General features: G+C 36.6%; 3 protein-coding genes across 3 annotated transcripts in view; all 3 read right to left on the reverse strand.

Annotated features, from left to right (window-relative positions):
• Positions 1–4,413: 4,413 nt before the first annotated feature.
• On the reverse strand, positions 4,414–5,826 carry LOC122320006. The gene is made up of 2 exons (XM_043207912.1): positions 5,718–5,826; positions 4,414–5,652 (listed from the first exon to the last, which is right to left on the reverse strand). Exons 1-2 carry the CDS (start codon positions 5,729–5,731, stop codon positions 4,443–4,445), a joined length of 1,224 nt encoding a protein of 407 aa, XP_043063847.1. The 5' UTR covers positions 5,732–5,826; the 3' UTR covers positions 4,414–4,442.
• Positions 5,827–5,842: 16 nt separating this feature from the next.
• On the reverse strand, positions 5,843–6,431 carry LOC108089994. The gene is made up of 2 exons (XM_017188496.2): positions 6,249–6,431; positions 5,843–6,192 (listed from the first exon to the last, which is right to left on the reverse strand). Exons 1-2 carry the CDS (start codon positions 6,367–6,369, stop codon positions 5,843–5,845), a joined length of 471 nt encoding a protein of 156 aa, XP_017043985.2. The 5' UTR covers positions 6,370–6,431.
• Positions 6,432–6,547: 116 nt separating this feature from the next.
• LOC108089953 (igLON family member 5) overlaps positions 6,548–16,625 on the reverse strand; it is a 68,862-nt gene continuing 58,784 nt past the window's right edge. The window contains exons 6-7 of the mRNA XM_017188444.2: positions 7,956–8,447; positions 6,548–7,698 (exon numbers count right to left, since the gene is read on the reverse strand). Of these exons, the coding sequence (XP_017043933.1) occupies positions 7,490–7,698; positions 7,956–8,447 (701 nt within the window). The 3' untranslated portion in view covers positions 6,548–7,489. The remainder of the gene's footprint in view (positions 7,699–7,955; positions 8,448–16,625) is intronic.

The raw sequence follows: 16,625 nt of genomic DNA on the forward strand, positions 1-16,625 counted from the left end.
CCGGCCACTTGCCACTTGCTCCGAAAACATATCGCCATATCCTCGCCGAACTTCGGGCCTGGCCGTCCACTCCAGTGCGACTGGCTCGAAATCGAATTTGGAGTCCCTCAGCTCAAACTGGAGTCTGTTGTGCCGGGATATTCGCCCATAAGTTGTGTATTGTTTAGTCAAGTGCAGCTGTTCGTGCAGCTTGTTTATGCCCCGAGTAAATAGGGCTCGAATGGAGCCATGAGCCATGAGTGTGCAAGTTAACAGGGTAACAGGCGAGCGCAAAATTCAGCAATTTAATACGGGCCAATTCGAGTGGGTCAAATTAACTGGGAAGATTTCCTATTTTTTATATTTTATTCAGAAGATTTATGTTGGAACTTGCAGTGGAGTATTGATTTAAAGGGAAGAAGTTTAATGTTATCTTAATATTTTCTTTAAAGATTGTAACAGCTGCTTGAATGTGAATAAAAGGCTTGTATTTAATAAAAAGTATTTCATTCAACTTTCTGATCTTTAGGTTAAGAACCCAAAGTTGCTGACTTGCCAAGTTCCTCTTACCCAATAGGTTCTGTTTGCTGAATCTTCTCCTTGATTTCTAGAAGTGAATTTACCTGGTGACTGCTGACTGACCACCTAAATGCGCACTAATTAAAGCGAACAATTCGCAGCCAGCACACTGTGGCCAAATGCGGAAGCAATCAAACAAACGCAGTAACAAGGATTGCATTAGGATGCATACAAAGGATCCCCAGGACACCGGGCACCACAAAAGGTGGCCGGGCAAACAGGTGCCAGCACTCTCAGCCACAAAGAGCTCAGTGCTCAGGATTCGAATTGGGATTGGAAGCAGAAGCAGGAGCAGAAACAGGAACAGGAGCCGAGCAACAATGGCAGTTCCTGCCAGGACAACGATGGAAGCAGGAAATCCTGGCGACACTAAAAATATTTTCTACCGAATTTACAATATGAAGTGGCGTTCCAAAGGTGCTTGCTTGTGTACGTAATGTAGTTTAGTTTAGTTTAGTTTTGAGTTCGTGTTGCCACAGCATTGGCATAAAGCAACAGACAGCCAGACTGGCACACTCATGTGGTGTGTATACAAAATGTTGCACTTCATTGCGTTGACAGAAACAAACGTGGCACAAACTGAAAGAGAGAGAGAATCCCCACTTGCCACCCGGGGAACTCCATCTGTTGCTGAGTGCATTTCGAACATAATTTTCAATTTTTATGCATGTTCTGCCATTTGCCCGAGAAGTGCGAAATTGTTTCTCCGAAATAGCTTTTGATTTGCTTAATGGTCGCTCGGCGATTCGGCACTGGGCAAATGGAAATTTTATTTAAATCCCTTTTAGTTGGAACACACTCTGAGTTTAGTGGAATTTAAGTATCAATAGAAGCTTTGGAGTGCATGGCTCTGATCCATTTTAAGAGACATTTATCTGATAGAACCTTTACAGAGAGCTGGATAGCAAGTGCGAGTGAAACCTTTTTCTAAATAAAGTCTTTTTTAAAAAGCATTTCCATTCAAGGAATTTAAATCAAATGGGCTTTTCAATTACACTCTTTAAATTCCCCTGTTAAAGTATTCAATTAAAGTGTTTAATTTAATTCAATTTTTAAATAATTTCAGAGCTCACACATATTTATTCCTTGACACACTTTTAAATATCATGACACCCTCTTACTTTAAATGGTTGCCATAATCGGCTTTATTAAATTAAGCTTGTTCAGCTTCAAATGTTTTGAGTGGCAACATATGCTGTTGCTGTAATGCTGTTAAAATCGTTTGGCTAAACGATTTAAATTGCTTCCTGTACCCCCTTGAGTTGGCAACATAACATTTGATATGCGCTTTGAGACAAAGGCTGAAAAGCCACCTAAAATGTGCGCAGAGTCACACAAAAAAGCCCGAAAGCAGCAGTTAAAGTTGCAAGTCCGAAAAGCAGGCCAACAATGGGCGAATTGTAGTGGCCTCCCGTTGGGCCCCTTTTTTGGACGTACTCCGTTCCACAGGCAGCATAATTAATTGCGGTAATTAGTGTGTTGGCAACAAACAGCAAACACACGAAACATTCAGCAACAGCGAGTGAAACGACCAGAAAAGGGAAAGGACGAAGGACGAAGGACGAGGGCGGTGCCGATGCATTTACTTTATACAAGATTTGTGGGCCCGACTCTTCTGGCATATTAGTTAGTTTGCGGAGCAACTTTTATTTACGACTCCATCTGTGCGAAGCTGTGTGCCGAGTGGGTTGCCTCTACTCCATATATATACCCACATATATATATAAATATATATACGATATCCCGACTCTTGACTGGCGAATGTTGAAAGGCCGCCGGAGGCGGTAATTTAGTTGGCCGCCTCCGCATTTCTGCGGCATCATTAGAAAGCGGAAAATGATTTTTATTGCTAAGCAAACGCAGGAGTCGGAAGGCAGGGACAAATACTTCAAGCAAATCTCGGCGGCTAATAAGCCGGAGTGCAAGGAGCTCTGCAGCAAGGATATAAGCCTCGGGGGGAACAAGGAAGCCAGGACTCTTTGCCGTTCGCTTTAATTGGTCACTTGGCGCGCACAGAAGAACAATTTAATTTTCGCCATTTTCTTATTATCTCGATTTTACACTCGCCCGTGGAAAGTCTTGTGCTCAGCTTTATGTAATTAAGCGCTGCAAAAAGGGGCTGGAGGCCACAGGGTCTGGGGGGCGTGGCACCGCCTGTTGTGTGTTATTACCACCGCAGTCATTAAATCTTTTGTGTGTAATTAAAAAATTACATTTTAATGCTTGCCGCTCATTTATTGACACGGTGTGCGGTTGTTGCAAAGGCATTCCCATTCCCACTCCCATTCCAATTCCCATCCACATCCTCAGTTTCATTCCCGTGGCCAAGCAAACTCAACGAGCGGAAAATCGCGGAAAACCAAGTGGAGAAAATGTAGAACATTCCGGAGGGAGAATGAAGCACTGATGGAATTCCTAATGATGCAAGTTAGCCCGATTACAAACGTGTTAAGCGTGTATTTATGGGCAGGTAAATGTTGTTGAATCTTCGTATCGCTATCTGCATGCTGATTATTTGGCGGAAAGGAACTATTTCGCCAGCTTAACACGTTCATTGTGATAATAGATAAACACAAAACTGCTCTAGGAATGCTAATTGAACGATAAATTAATGTTAATGACAATGAAGGATGTTCAACATATATTTAAATATTGCTATTATAATTTATGCCAGCAAAAATAGTGTCACAAATAAAATAAAATACCAAGTGGGTAAGAAAATAAATTTCAAACATGGTTTTATATTTTTCCTACACAAAGTTTCTTTTTGTTCCCAAACAAAGAATGATTTTCATTTAAAGCCAGATCTCTCATGTGCGTTGTGAAAAATGTTGAAGGCTTAACTTTCGATAAGCCAAATGAAACGAAACAGATATGCGAAAAAAGCGGAAAACTCTGCTGACATGGAAATTGCATTGGTAGAATGGACTTACCCCCTATCGAGCCGGTTGCAGATGGTTTTCGTTGGCGGAGCGAAAAAATAAACGCGGCCAAGCGTTGATGTGCTCTAAAAGCCCGTGCGAAAGTGACCCACTTGCCAAACGGTTGGCGGTTAAAGGCCTAAAATGGCGGAATGCTGATTTTTTCCAACAGTTTTTCCTCGTTTTCCTTGTTTTTCTGCAGCTGTCATGACTCAAACTGTTGACTTAAAGTGTTGATATTGCGTGCTATGGGGTTCATAAGCCAACGGGCAAAGGCAAACCCTTTGGTGCATTGCCATTGCAAAATTAAAAGGCGGGACAATTGTTTTGAACTGCGTCTGTTTGCCCACCAAATAAGGCTCGCGATCATGGCTCATTGTGATGCGGATGGCAAAGGGCAGATGTCATTGGTTTCGGCCAGAATGATGAGGGGCATCCATGTCCGATGTGCGAGCACAGGAAAATATTTAACGCGCGGTCGTGCAATAAAAGTCACTTCGAACAATATGCTACCCGTTGCCGCAGACGCAACGCACATCCGCATTCGTATCCGCATCTGCATCCGCATCCTCATCTACACATACATCCGCATCCGACGTTTGGCATTTAACTGATTTATGCGGCTGTCATCGCACTTCCCCTACTCTCCTATTTCCCTTCCCAAAAGCCCCACAAAGTTTCCTGGTTCAAACGCAGATGCGGGCCTTTCATTTGGGCCCCGTTGACGTGGCTGATTGACAAAACGCGCTCTTTGACCAAATGAACAGTTTTGCATGCGGTCCACCGACTGCGGAAAGTCCAAGAGGGGGTTACGCTCGAAATCAGGGCAACAAATCAGTACTGTTTTTCCAAGGCAATTGTTTGCTTTCCTTTGACCAAAAAAAGTATGATTATGTGGCCTCAACTAGCTGAAAACTCATTTAAAAAGGTAAAATAAACTGCATAGGAATTTAATTTCCATAACTAAGTGTTTTTTTCGAGGTCTGAAAGTGAAGGTCTTTCCAGTGTATCCACAACATAATTGTCATCGTCATCGGTTAAAACTAATTTATCACTGAGGATGGCGACCTTATCTGAAGACAGGAATTTCTGATGCCTGAAAAGGGTTTGATCTGGAGCAGAACTACCGGAACTTCCTTCAGGGACTTGCGGTACGGAGTAGACGTACTTCATCGACTTCAGTGGAATACCCAGAACACAAGCCAGGCATTCCTCGCCCGCCCTGCAATTCCTTCGAGTTTTGAGGTCGGAACCTCCGCTCTGGCGATCCGCGTAGTGGAATTCAAAGGATATGCCCAAGGGACAGTTCTTCGGCTTGATGGTGTTGCGCACATCGATCACAGACAAGGTGAGTATGTCCTTGAAGATGCCCATTTTGAGGGCCTCCTCTATTCCGCAATCGCTGACCAGGAAACAACCAAGTGATTTTCCTGAGTTGAGATCCCTCAAGTTCAGGTGGTACACATTATCTGCTCGCAGGAATACGGAGATCAGGACATCCGATTTGCAAAGACTGCCAATCGCGTCGTTCAACTGGCAGAGGAAACTGTCGAGGAGCGGCAGGCTTTTTCCCCGACAAAATTGGCAAGTGCTCGAGGCTTTTCTTTTTAGTTTCGGGCAGGGTGGCTTGCTTTCAACGCACTTCTTAGCCAGAGATTCCATGTTGGAAGTAAGACATTTTACCTGGTGACGAATGTCGCCCAGCTCCTGACTCTGAATGCCTTCCAACTTTTTGTTCATTTCGCACAACTGCTTGGACAAATCCGAAATGTCGGGACAATTTCCACATGGCGGTGGCTTCGATGAGCAATGAGGTTTCTCTGACAAATGGAAGTAATGACACTGATCCTTGTTCACTTCATTACAACTCGAATTGGCATGTGATTTCTGATGATCCGCCGAACAATTTTTAGTGTTTGACTTAAATTTTCCTTTGGAATTTGGCTTAGAATGTTGTGATTGGGAATGATCCTTGTGGACAAGTTTTGACTCAGACCTGATTCCCCCATCGGAAGGCACCACAATCTTAGGTCTTTTGCAACAACTGCAACATGAGAAACTAGAGTTTCGCTTCGGCGGCTCTTTACCACAAGTGCTTTGGACTTCCACCTGCAGTTCCTCTTCACAACAATCGCTGATTGGACAGGAAGGGGATTTCCGTTTTTTACAACAACTGCAACATGAGAAACTGGACTTTCGCTTTGGTGGATCTTTACAAGAAGTTCTTTGGACTACTACCTGTGGTTCCTCATCGCAGCAATCGCTGATTGGACAGGAAGAGTACTCTGTGGACTCCAAACACGGGCAGCCGCCAAAGGGAGGATCACAATCTGGAAATTCCTTGGCCACCGGCTTTTCAAAGGTCACACATTTCCTGAGATTTGGGTCAGTTGCATCACAGCATGTGGACTTTGTCGGTTCCGGCTTTGTTTTTTTCGAACATTTATTTTTGCCATGGCCGCAAGATTCCGCAGATTTATCTTTCGAGCAGCAATCAGATTTAGCGGTTTCACAGGGCGATTCTTTTGCTTCGGCCTGACAACAGCCACTCTTTTTGGTTCCGACTCCCCGCAGCCCTTGGAGCATTCTCCACCTGAAGTGCGGCTCCGATGGTCATGAGAACTTTTAGTTCTTCTCGGAGGGAATCTTCTGTGAATGGAATTTTGCACTCGAAGCAGGGTTTTAACGTACCGATTGTACGTTCGGTCGGAACCTACATTCAGACAATTCTATTAATATCTCCTAGAAAAATCATGTTTGTTTATTTACTCAGATTCGTTTTAGATTTCCCGTTGTTCTGCCATTTAAGGAACATCTGCTCATCCAAGTGAAAATCTGCACCTAGCGGCTGATTTGAGTTCTGACTAAAATATGGAATTTTTCTATTCATTCTATGCAGGAATTTTTAATTTTGTAATTTATCCAATTTGGGCCGAAAGTGAAATGAGTCAATTGAAATAAAAGCATTACTAGCTAGGCCAACTAATGTCGATAGTTCAAAACAAAAACTTCCCTTGCCTTTTAACTTACCATCAGAAAATGTTCCAAAAGTAAATGATTAATTCAAATTTTTGTATAATAACTTTTTATTTTGGCTCACACACAATTGGCAAGCGGAAACCACAAAATATTTTTATCTTTGGCTAGGTCTTTTGGTTTTCATCTTACCGCATATTAGTCTGAAATATATATATTTTTTGGGTATAAACTATATTTGTAAAATATATTTTTGATTTTGTGTATGGCAACGGTTATTTGTCTGTCCTTTGTTTTGTGGTAGATACGTTATGGATATTTTTACAAACGAATGTTTTCTCTATTTTTAGCTCTGAAAATGCACATGTAAAAATGTTTGCTTTGACGATTTTGAATTTTAAAAAATTATTTAGTATAGCGATAAACCTTTAAATGCTTTATTAAGCTCTTTCGTAAAACTCTTTAAAGTTTGATGCGTTTGATGGATTGTGTGAAAATGTTATGTAGTTTATTTTAAAGATGTCTTTTATTTGTATAGATATTTATTCTTTTTGGATGAAAGAATAATAATTTACTTTGGCTACTCTCTGATTATATCTGAGATTCTGTGGCAATAGAATTTCTTTAGCAAAGGCTTAAGCTCAGCAGGGAAACTTAAGTTAACATAATGATGTGAGCTAATTTACAATTTTCACAGAGGGGAAAGTTGAGCAAAGCTTTAAGAGAGCCAAGGCCAGCAAACCGTTTAATTTCATTAACCGCTATGAGGATTTGTTTAAATATATAAATATTCCTATAGGTGTTCCGTAATAATAGTTCGAGTGGAAGCGTTATAAGCTAGAAAGAAACCTACTAAACTTAAACGTAACCCTGTTTTTGGGCTGAACCTAATAGTTAACCCAAACACTTAGACCGAGCAAATTAGACAAAAAAGTGTCCCCGTGGACACGCCTTACACTATACAAAGCACATTGGGGTTAAGGGTTTCAGTTTCCTGTTTTATGTTTTCTGGTTTCTGGCCTGCAGATTCAGATTCATCCAAGGTTCGTTCCCATCAGCGTCATCAGTGCCAGGAGGAGGATCGTGGGTTTCCAGAGGACACCCGACGAGGATCGCGGCTCCAGGGTCCCCGTTTGGTACTTCTCCACCTTGGTGAAGTCACTGAATCCGGCCACGTTGCGGGATGCCGCCCTCACCAGGTAATTCGTGTCCGGTTCCAGGTTGGTCAAAAGGAAAGTTGCTCCTTAAAAAAAAAAAAAAAAAGATAGTTCAGACTCACATTTAATTTAATTGAATTTTTACTACTATTAAAACATTTTGGTTATTGATAATACATATAATGTAATGTTGTTTTCTTCATTTAATAAAATATATTTAAACTAAATATAGTTTAAAACACACAGCGATGTGTCATTGTATCCAATGTGTCGTTGTAGTAACGGACTGTATATATATCAAATGTATTATAAGCCATATTTTTGACTAGTTCTATCAACTCACCCTCCTCGAAGGAATAGTCCTTCCGGTGGGCGTTGTGCCACTTGCCGGCGTCCGACTTGAACTCCATCTCGGTCATGTACTCGATGCGGAACCCGTTCACCCCCATGGGACTCTTGGCCGGACCCCGTGGCGCACTGAGGACGATGTCGAAGGTGTTCGAGTTGAAGCCGCGCAGCGCGAAGTTGTCCGGAGCCGGTGGCTTGTCGCCCTGCTCCAACTTGGTGATTCTCTCGATGGCTCCCAGATCGTTCTTGGCCCGACACCTGTAAGAATCAAAGGCACTGCTGTTCAGCACGTGGATGGTGAGCCGCGACCAGTAGCTGTCCGTCTCGATGGTGTAGAGCTTGTTGTTGCTGTGCAGTGTCTTGTGTTTGCGGTACCAGGTGAAGTTCGCCGGCGGTTCCGCCAGCGCATCGCACATGATGGTCGCCGTGCCGTTGATGTACGCGTACTGCAGGCTGACGAACGGCGCCTTCGACCAAACGGGCTTATCTGCACAGGGAAAAATCAGGGGCCAATAGAAATCTTTAACAGTTGCAAAAACCAGCCAAAACGGTAGATTTTATTTTGTAAAAATAAGTCTTAGCAAAACTAAAAAAGTCCACATAATAAAAAGGCAAAGGAACCATAACAGATTTACCATCATTTATTTTTTAGGCCTTCTTGCCTCTAAATTAAAATCTTTTCCTAATATTTCTCATACAAAATATGCTATTAATGTTGGGAAATGCATTGAACTGTTTAAAACCCAATTAACCTGCAAATTGTTCCTACACAAAGCTCAAAAATCTTTGGCTGTCAAACTGGCGGCGCTCAAAGGTAGGCCATCGAAATGGAAAAACCATGTCCGCTAACCATAAATCAGTTCCCGGCCAAGTTGAGCCATTAGCTGCATGTGCGCCACGCCCACTTGCCACACATCAGGAACACCGGCCGACAGCGGGATCCATCAAAAGCGAATGTAATTCCAGCGTTTTTCGTGCTCAGAAACTATTTACCGCTCAGTGCATCGCATACTAAGCGCCACCGCAGAATTTAGAGCCCCCAAACTTGGAAACAACAGAACGGAGCTCAAGTAATTTGAACGGCAAACATTGGGCTTTCTTTCACACAAAAAGTTGCAAATAATTTATAATTTATGAAACGGAAAATGTGACTTGTGTGCGAGAAACCGTATTACAAAAAAATCCTACGTAAGACAATATTTTTAAAATTCAATAAATAAACAAGAAGGTACCCTAAAAGTGGCATTACAAAATCGAAGAATTGTTTATTGGTTGTAAAAAATTAATTAAGTCTTCTTACCATAATTTCTATTTTTGCAGAACAAAATTTTAATTTTTAAGCTTATCAGAGGTTTTAAAAATACTTTCTTAAGAAATCTCAAAATACAAAGTATCCTTCATTTAGTTTCCCTTAACCAGTGTGCACCTGTTTTCCCCTGTTTGTTTCTTTTTTTGCTTTTTTGGTAATCATAAATCACACTCACGTTCGATTTTCATCCCAGTTGAAACTCCCCTTTTTCTTGTCCGATTTAATTTGGGGCACGATATTAAATCATGCCCCCACTTTCTTTTAGGGGAGCCCCCCCAATGCCGCTGTATAGAGGCCCACGGGAAAAAAAAAAAACAAAAAAAAGAAAAGAAAAGGTTGGGATTGAAAAAAAAAAAAACTTCTACCCCTTTCAATACAATACAAAATCAAAAACAAAAATAAAACACAACTCAGCTAGGCGCTTAGCCCTTTTTCCTCTTTCCACTATTTCCAAATATAATATATAAAAAAAAAAAAAAAAAAATTTTGTAAAAGTGGGAAAAATTTCCAAACCGGCTCCAATCGGAAGAAAATCCCTTAAAGAACTTTTTGCAAATATAGGGAGAGGGTGGGGTGGGAAGGTCGGGTACGTTATAAAACCAAATACCTGAAACCGAAAACCAGCTCCACTTTTACTCCTTATTAACTAAATAAATAAATAAATAAGCTATTACCCAAATAATAGCTTAGCTTTAATTTATATTAAACTTTTACGGCCGAAAAAAATCACTTGGCCCTTAAAGGCCCCTTTAAAAACCCTTGCCGCAATAAAAAAAAGAAATTTTATTTTATATACCCCTGGCTGATACCGCCTGAGTGACGTCATTGGCGAATGTCTTTGGCGTGATAATTACCCAACAGTCCCCCCTTGCAAATCTTCAACCCCTTATTAATAATACCCAACCTTCCTTATTACGCGCGCTTTTACGAAGGGAGGAAAAAATTTTTGTTACAACCTTTTTAAAAACACCTCTTCTTGAATTTACCACGAAAAACCCCCCTTCCTCCCCCAAAAAGACACCTTTTAAAAAAAAGGTATTTTTCGTTTCGATCCGGACCTTTCCTCTTTTCCTTTATACCTTCTTCGCCACGTATTTTAAAGAAACCATCCTATTTAATAAAAAAAAGCGGCGGTTAGCTTATTTAATTTATTTTTCTTAACAAAACATAATTCTTAAGGAACTAAACACTCTCTAAAAACCCAAAAATTATATTTTGGTACCAATACTAGAATGAAACGAAGATCGTAAGGCACAACTATCTTTTTTCAAATACTAACCCCAGTTTTTTAATAAGACCCCAAAAACCCTTCCAAAACCGGAAAGGAAAAAACGATATACGCCCCCGAAGCGTTGGCCTGAGGCGAGGGAACACCTGTTAGCGGGGGTGAAATTTTGTTCCTCTTTAAAATTTTCGAAAGCCTCAAAAACGGAATTTTGACCCGTTTTTTGTAACGAAAGTTTTGGGAACACCAAATTTAAAAAAAATTTCTCTCGCTAAACCTACTTTATAAAAAAACCATCATTTTTCTTACAAATTTAAAAATAAAAATATAAAAAAAAAAAAAAGCGAAAACAAAAAAAAAACCAATCCACCCCCCTCTCGAGGGAGGGAACAAACAAAAAAATAAAAAAAAATTCGAAAAAAACCAAAGTTATGGGGGTTTTCCTAAAGTCGTCTGAGAACTTGATTTGGTGATTTGGTTGTTTTTTTTTTTCCCAACCATTAAAAAATCCTTTAATTTCGGGCCCAAAAGAGGGGCCAAGAAAATAATATAACCCCCCCCAAACTATTATCTAATCCACCACCGGAAGCCAAAGGCCAAAAAAGTGTTTGAAGATGGAATTAAAGGATAAAAATTTTCTGGATATCTAAAATTTACACATAAATTAACCCTAAACCTTTACCCCTTAATGTTCTGCTTTTCTGTAAACATAGCCGTCTTCTCTTTTTTTAACTCAGGGGAAACTTTTTTTTTTTAACGAAACCTTCCAACCAAATTTTGATACGAATAAAATTTTAGAATTTTAAATAAAAAACAACCCACAAAAATTCAAAAAAATCCAACTCCCCCCCCCCATACGCGGAAAACGCACAAAGAGTGGTTAAAGAACCTTAAAGAACCTTTATATTAAAAAAAAAAAATTGAAAACTTAAAGACCAACAACCCCCCCAACAAAAAAAGAAATAATTTGACGTTGGCCCGAGCCTTGGGAGGTGTATTGGTGAATATGGTTAATTCCTGGTCTTCCCCTAAATTCTTAAAAGTTTCTATGCCTCCTAAACCTCCTAATCACTTATTGTTTTATTTTTTTTTCTCGGCTCACGATTTTCTTATTAAGAAATAAAGCTTTCGGACCCCCCTCTCCTTAAGATTATCAAAACAAGACCGCACCCACACCCGCTTGGCTAACAAAACAAGGGGAGGCGATGGCAAAAAAAAACCACCCCCACCACCGAGCTTACCAAAAACAACCCTTAACCCCTCCGAAGGCCTTAAGGGTTTCAGAGTAAAAAAAAACCCACGTTTTTTTTTCCAAATCAAGTGGGGGAAGGGAGAAGGCAAAAAGGCAAAAATTAGAAAAAATATGCGATACCACCCCCAAAAAACCCAAAAAACCCCAAAACTCCTAAAATTTTTAAAAACAAAAAATTCGAAAATTTTTTAGACCTTAAAAAGATCTTTGGGATTCCCCCACCCCCAAAAAAAGGGCCAAAAAAACCCCCCCGTGGCAGAAAGAAATTATTTTTACAATTATTAATTATCCATCCCGCCGTTTAAAAAACGATCTCTCTGAGAACGTCAAAAGGACTTTAAAAGTTGGAGGAAACCCCAAGAAGATCGTCTAAATAAACGAAGATTTCGTTTCTTAGAGGCCCGGAACGACTTTGTCCAGTAAGCAACCGAGAATTGTACCTTTGGCTATCCAAAAGGCAAAACCTTAACTTAAAAAAAGAAAAAACGGGACGGAAATGTAAACTTAGTTTTATAATTAAAATTTAAATCTAAAGGCCACAACCAATTATCAACTTTCAACTTAAAAAAAAATATACTTTATGAAAAAGAAAAAAAATTCAAAATTCTGGGAATCGGGAATGCGTTTTCTTTTTTAACCTTTAAACTTTTGGACATTCTAAAAAAAAAAAAAATTTTAAATTTTTCGGAATTATTAACAAAAAGGAAAAGGAAGACCCAGCCCCTTCCTAAACTTCCACCACTTCCAATATAATATCCATTTAATTTCGGCGTACTTTTCCCACCCCAAACCCCACACGAAAAAAGGGCGGTTTTTTATGCTTCGCCCCCCCCCCACCAATTCCAAAAGTTTTTAAATTTTTTTTCCAAGTCCTCCCCCCGTAAAGAACGGGAAAAAATTAATAAACTTTCCCAACCCCTTTTTCTCCCCAGACAACAAGTGGTGTTGAACTTCCTCCTTCTTGCTTAACACAAAAAAAAATTCTAATTCCCTAAATTAAATATTTTGGGGTGTATGGGAAAAACATTTCAAAAAAAAAAACCTAAAAAAAAAAAAAATTTTAAATAAAAAACTAGGTTAATTTAAAAAATTATTTTTTTTTTTCCCTCTTTTTTCTTCAATTTCTTCTTTCTCTTATTTTTTTTGGGGGTCCTTCTTCTTTTTTTGGCTTTATTTTTTATAAAAAATATTTTGTATTCATTATCATAACCCTTTTTCCTTAATCTACTCCCCTACAACATAATTTGCCCCCGGCCCCAGCAACCCCAAAACAAAACAATTAAAAAAAAAAAAAGGAAAAAAAAGAAATGGATCTCTGAATTCCTTAGGCCAGAAGAAATAAAAAAAATATCTAAACCCAAACACCCAAAAAATTATACCAAAACCTAATAATTTTATTCCTTCCGGCTTAAGGATTTCAAAATTTTTTAAGAAAAAAAAAAAAAAAAGTAAAAATTTAAAGTAAATGTTTAATTTTAAAATTAAAAAGAAAGCCGAAACTAAATTTTTATATTTTGGGGGGGCCGGGGAAGTTAGTAATGGGGCTTAACATTTGTTCGGAATAGTTGATTATATTTGAGGGGTTAAAAGACTTTTTTTTAAACTTGGGGTTTTACAACGGCCTGGGACTTAAGGTTTTTGAGTTTTTAACGCTTATGGCTTTTAGGTTTTAGGGGTTACCCAATCCGCAAAAAAAACAAAATACGGACAACCAATATAAGTAATCTTGGCCTTTTTTGCCGCCTTTCCGGCAATCCAAGAAAACAAGGACAAATCCAATTCACTTTAAGATTCCACCCAATTCGGAAACATTCCGATTATAATAATCTTTAATAATTTCTGCTATACTCGTTTTTTTTATTTTTTTTTTTACAGTGTTCGACAGGGGTTTGAAAACCTTTTCAAAACCCCCACAACTTTCCCTAAATTCCACACGGTAAAAAACTCAAAAAATAACAACATATAACAAATTATGGGGTTTATATTTTTTTTAATAATTTTGACAAATTTTTCTAGGTGTCCCGGACCCCTAATTCATCTAACAAAACGTCTAAAACATTTAAAAAATCATCAAAACAATCAAAGATTTTTTGGTTTTTTTTTTTTTTTTTTTTTTTTACACTAATATACTAATATTTTGACTATTTTGCAAAATTAAAAAATAAAAAAAACATCACACACTCCTACGGTTTTCAATTTACGGTAAATCCTAAAAAAAAAAAAATTCTTTCCCTTTATACCACGATAACACTTTTGCAAATCCCGGAAAACACTCCTTAATTTCCTTTAGGGTAGCCCTTGGACTCTGTTTATAAAATTTTAAATAAAAATACCTAATCCTAAATAATTTATAATACTTTAATTTACAATAATTACAAATTCTCCCCTTTTTTTAAATAATTAAAAGGGAAAAATGTATGATTATTTGGAGAACTTAAGAACCCAAAATAATTTGTATTTTAATATTTTTTTTGTATAAATTTTTCGGAAAAGGGGGGTGTAAGAGTTGAGCTATATCTGCCTCTCATTGGAGCTCGAATTAGGATATTAATATCTGAATAATTTCTCTAAACTAAACTTTTTAATTTTTTATTAACTTTCTTTAATTTCACTGCAACACTCTACGCCCCTTCAGACCAAAACGCAAAATATAAAAACAAAACGGCATTACCAACCTAATCTTAATATTAATACCCCCTCCCACTAACCAGGACCTTTTAAGTAACATTTTTCTTTCATATATATTTTTTTTTTCCATACACTTTTTCAATGGGATTTAGTTTGGAAACCCTTTTTTTAAGCCCACCCCCGGCTACAAACCTTCCATAAATACTGCTTCCCTTTTCCTCAAATTTTCCTCAAATATTTCTTATAAAACGCTTTTGAAAATCGTTTTAAAAAAAACTTTTAAATCCATAATTTCTTCTTTAAATAACTGACATACATAACTTGCACCCTTGCGTTGCTTTCCCTGCGAACCCTCTACCCCCCAATTTTAAAATTACAAAATAAAATATAAAAAAAAAAAAAAAAGTTAAAACCCAAAATTTTAACCTTTAAACAAAAGCTTTAAACCAAAAAAAAAAAAAACCAAAAAATTTTAAAACAAAAACAAAAATATTTAAAAACAAACTAAATAAAAAAAAAAAAAAAAAAAAAAAAAAGAAACAAAAAAAATAAAATATTTAAAAAAAAATCATTTACACTCACAATATTAACTCTCCCTATAAAAATAATATAAATATTTAAAAAAATATAGATTTCAACCACTCTTAGTATAAAAACTTTATATAATAAAAATATTTTTACTAAAAAAAAAACAAAAAAAAAAGAAAAAAATTTCCCTTTATTAAAAAAAAAAAATTTAATAAAACAAAAAAAAATTTTTTTTTTTTGTTTTTTTTTTTATTTTTTGTTTTTTTTTTTTTTTAAAAAAAAAAAATTTAATTTTTTTAAAAAAAAAAAAAAATAAATTTTATAAAAAAAATAAAAAAAAAAAAAGGCTTTAATCAATATGAAACGGATAAGTTATTCTTAAAAAAAGTTCTTATGTTCCAGTCTCAACTCACATAAGTCTAATTTCTAAGAAAAATTATAAATAATTCTTTCTAAAAGTCAACTGTGGATAGGGCACTTCAGTAAAACAATGCCTCTATTTTCCGGAACGCCTGCTTGAAGAAGCACTTATTTAGTAAGTGTGAATATTGTAGTGATTTGGTAAACCCAGCAAGGCTAGAAGATCAATCGCAATTTGATACTCTCTGTATTTTCCTCAGACTAAGTTTTCCTTATCATCACATACAAAAGGAAGGAAAATTTTTACACGGACTTTAATTAAGGCCAGACGGAAACTAATGTTCACTTGCTCTGTTATCTATAATAAATAAAAAATCAACATAAGAGATTTTGACTTAAGTAAAGTTGAAATAAATGAAAGAAAGAAAAGAGATTGAATTTATCTATCGGTGAGTCTTAATGAGGTAATCTGTACTCACAATAACCCCCCCCTCGGTCGCCCCCCCCCTTTTTTTATTAAAAAAAAAAAAAAAAAAAATATTTTTAAACTTTACCTTTTAACAAAGTTTTTCTATGGTAGTTTTTGAATCTGTCCTTGGCGGGTGCTAAAAGGGTCCGGTCTCCCTCTTTTTCTTTTGGGGTGGGAGGTTTTTTCTTTAAATCCCCACCAATCCAATATTATTATTTTTAACCCCAAAATTTATTTTGCCAATAAAAACAAAATTAAAAATCAAAAAAAAAAGAAAAAAATAAAAAAAAAAAAACAAAAAAAAAAAAAAAAAAAAGAATCAAAGTCCCATATGTGTTGTCGGATACCCCCCTCTCTTTACCATCCTCCTCACTGCACCTTCTTATCCCCTAACCTTATATAATTTTCAACCATTTACAAAAAGGAAACTAACCACACAAATATTATAAAAATAAATTAATTAATATTTAAAAAATAATTTTTTTTTTTATTAACAAATATATTATAAAAATTTTATAAAAATAAAAAAAAATATATACCGTAAAAAAATTTTTAGATACTTAAATATTTAAATATGTTATCCTCATAAATTAAAGTAGTTATAATGTTCGTATATATTTAAAAAAAAAAAAAAAAAAAAAAAAAAAGCTTTTCCAATTTATTCTCAACAAAAAAAAATACCTTTCTATTAAATAGATATTTAAATTTTTCTTCTAATTTTTTTTTTTTTTTAAAAAATCATTTCTTTTGTATTTTTTTTAATTTAATTTATTTTATTGGGCTCGTTAGGTTTTTTTTAAATTAATTCATTCTTATTTTAAAATTATTTCATATTTTTCTCAAAAAATAAAAATAAAATATATATAAAAATAAAATAAAAATTTTTTTTCCCCT

Source organism: Drosophila ficusphila, unplaced genomic scaffold, assembly GCF_018152265.1.
Source record: "Drosophila ficusphila isolate 14025-0441.05 unplaced genomic scaffold, ASM1815226v1 contig_412, whole genome shotgun sequence".
In the NCBI taxonomy this organism is placed as follows: domain Eukaryota; kingdom Metazoa; phylum Arthropoda; class Insecta; order Diptera; family Drosophilidae; genus Drosophila; species Drosophila ficusphila.

Excerpts from the sequence above, each read along its gene's own strand:
- LOC108089994 (XM_017188496.2), bottom strand. The coding sequence starts at position 6,369 with ATGAATAGAAAAATTCCATATTTTAGTCAGAACTCAAATCAGCCGCTA. Across the intron at positions 6,193-6,248 it reads GAAATCTAAAACGAATCTGA|GTTCCGACCGAACGTACAAT; the intron begins GTAAATAAACAA and ends GTCTGAATGTAG.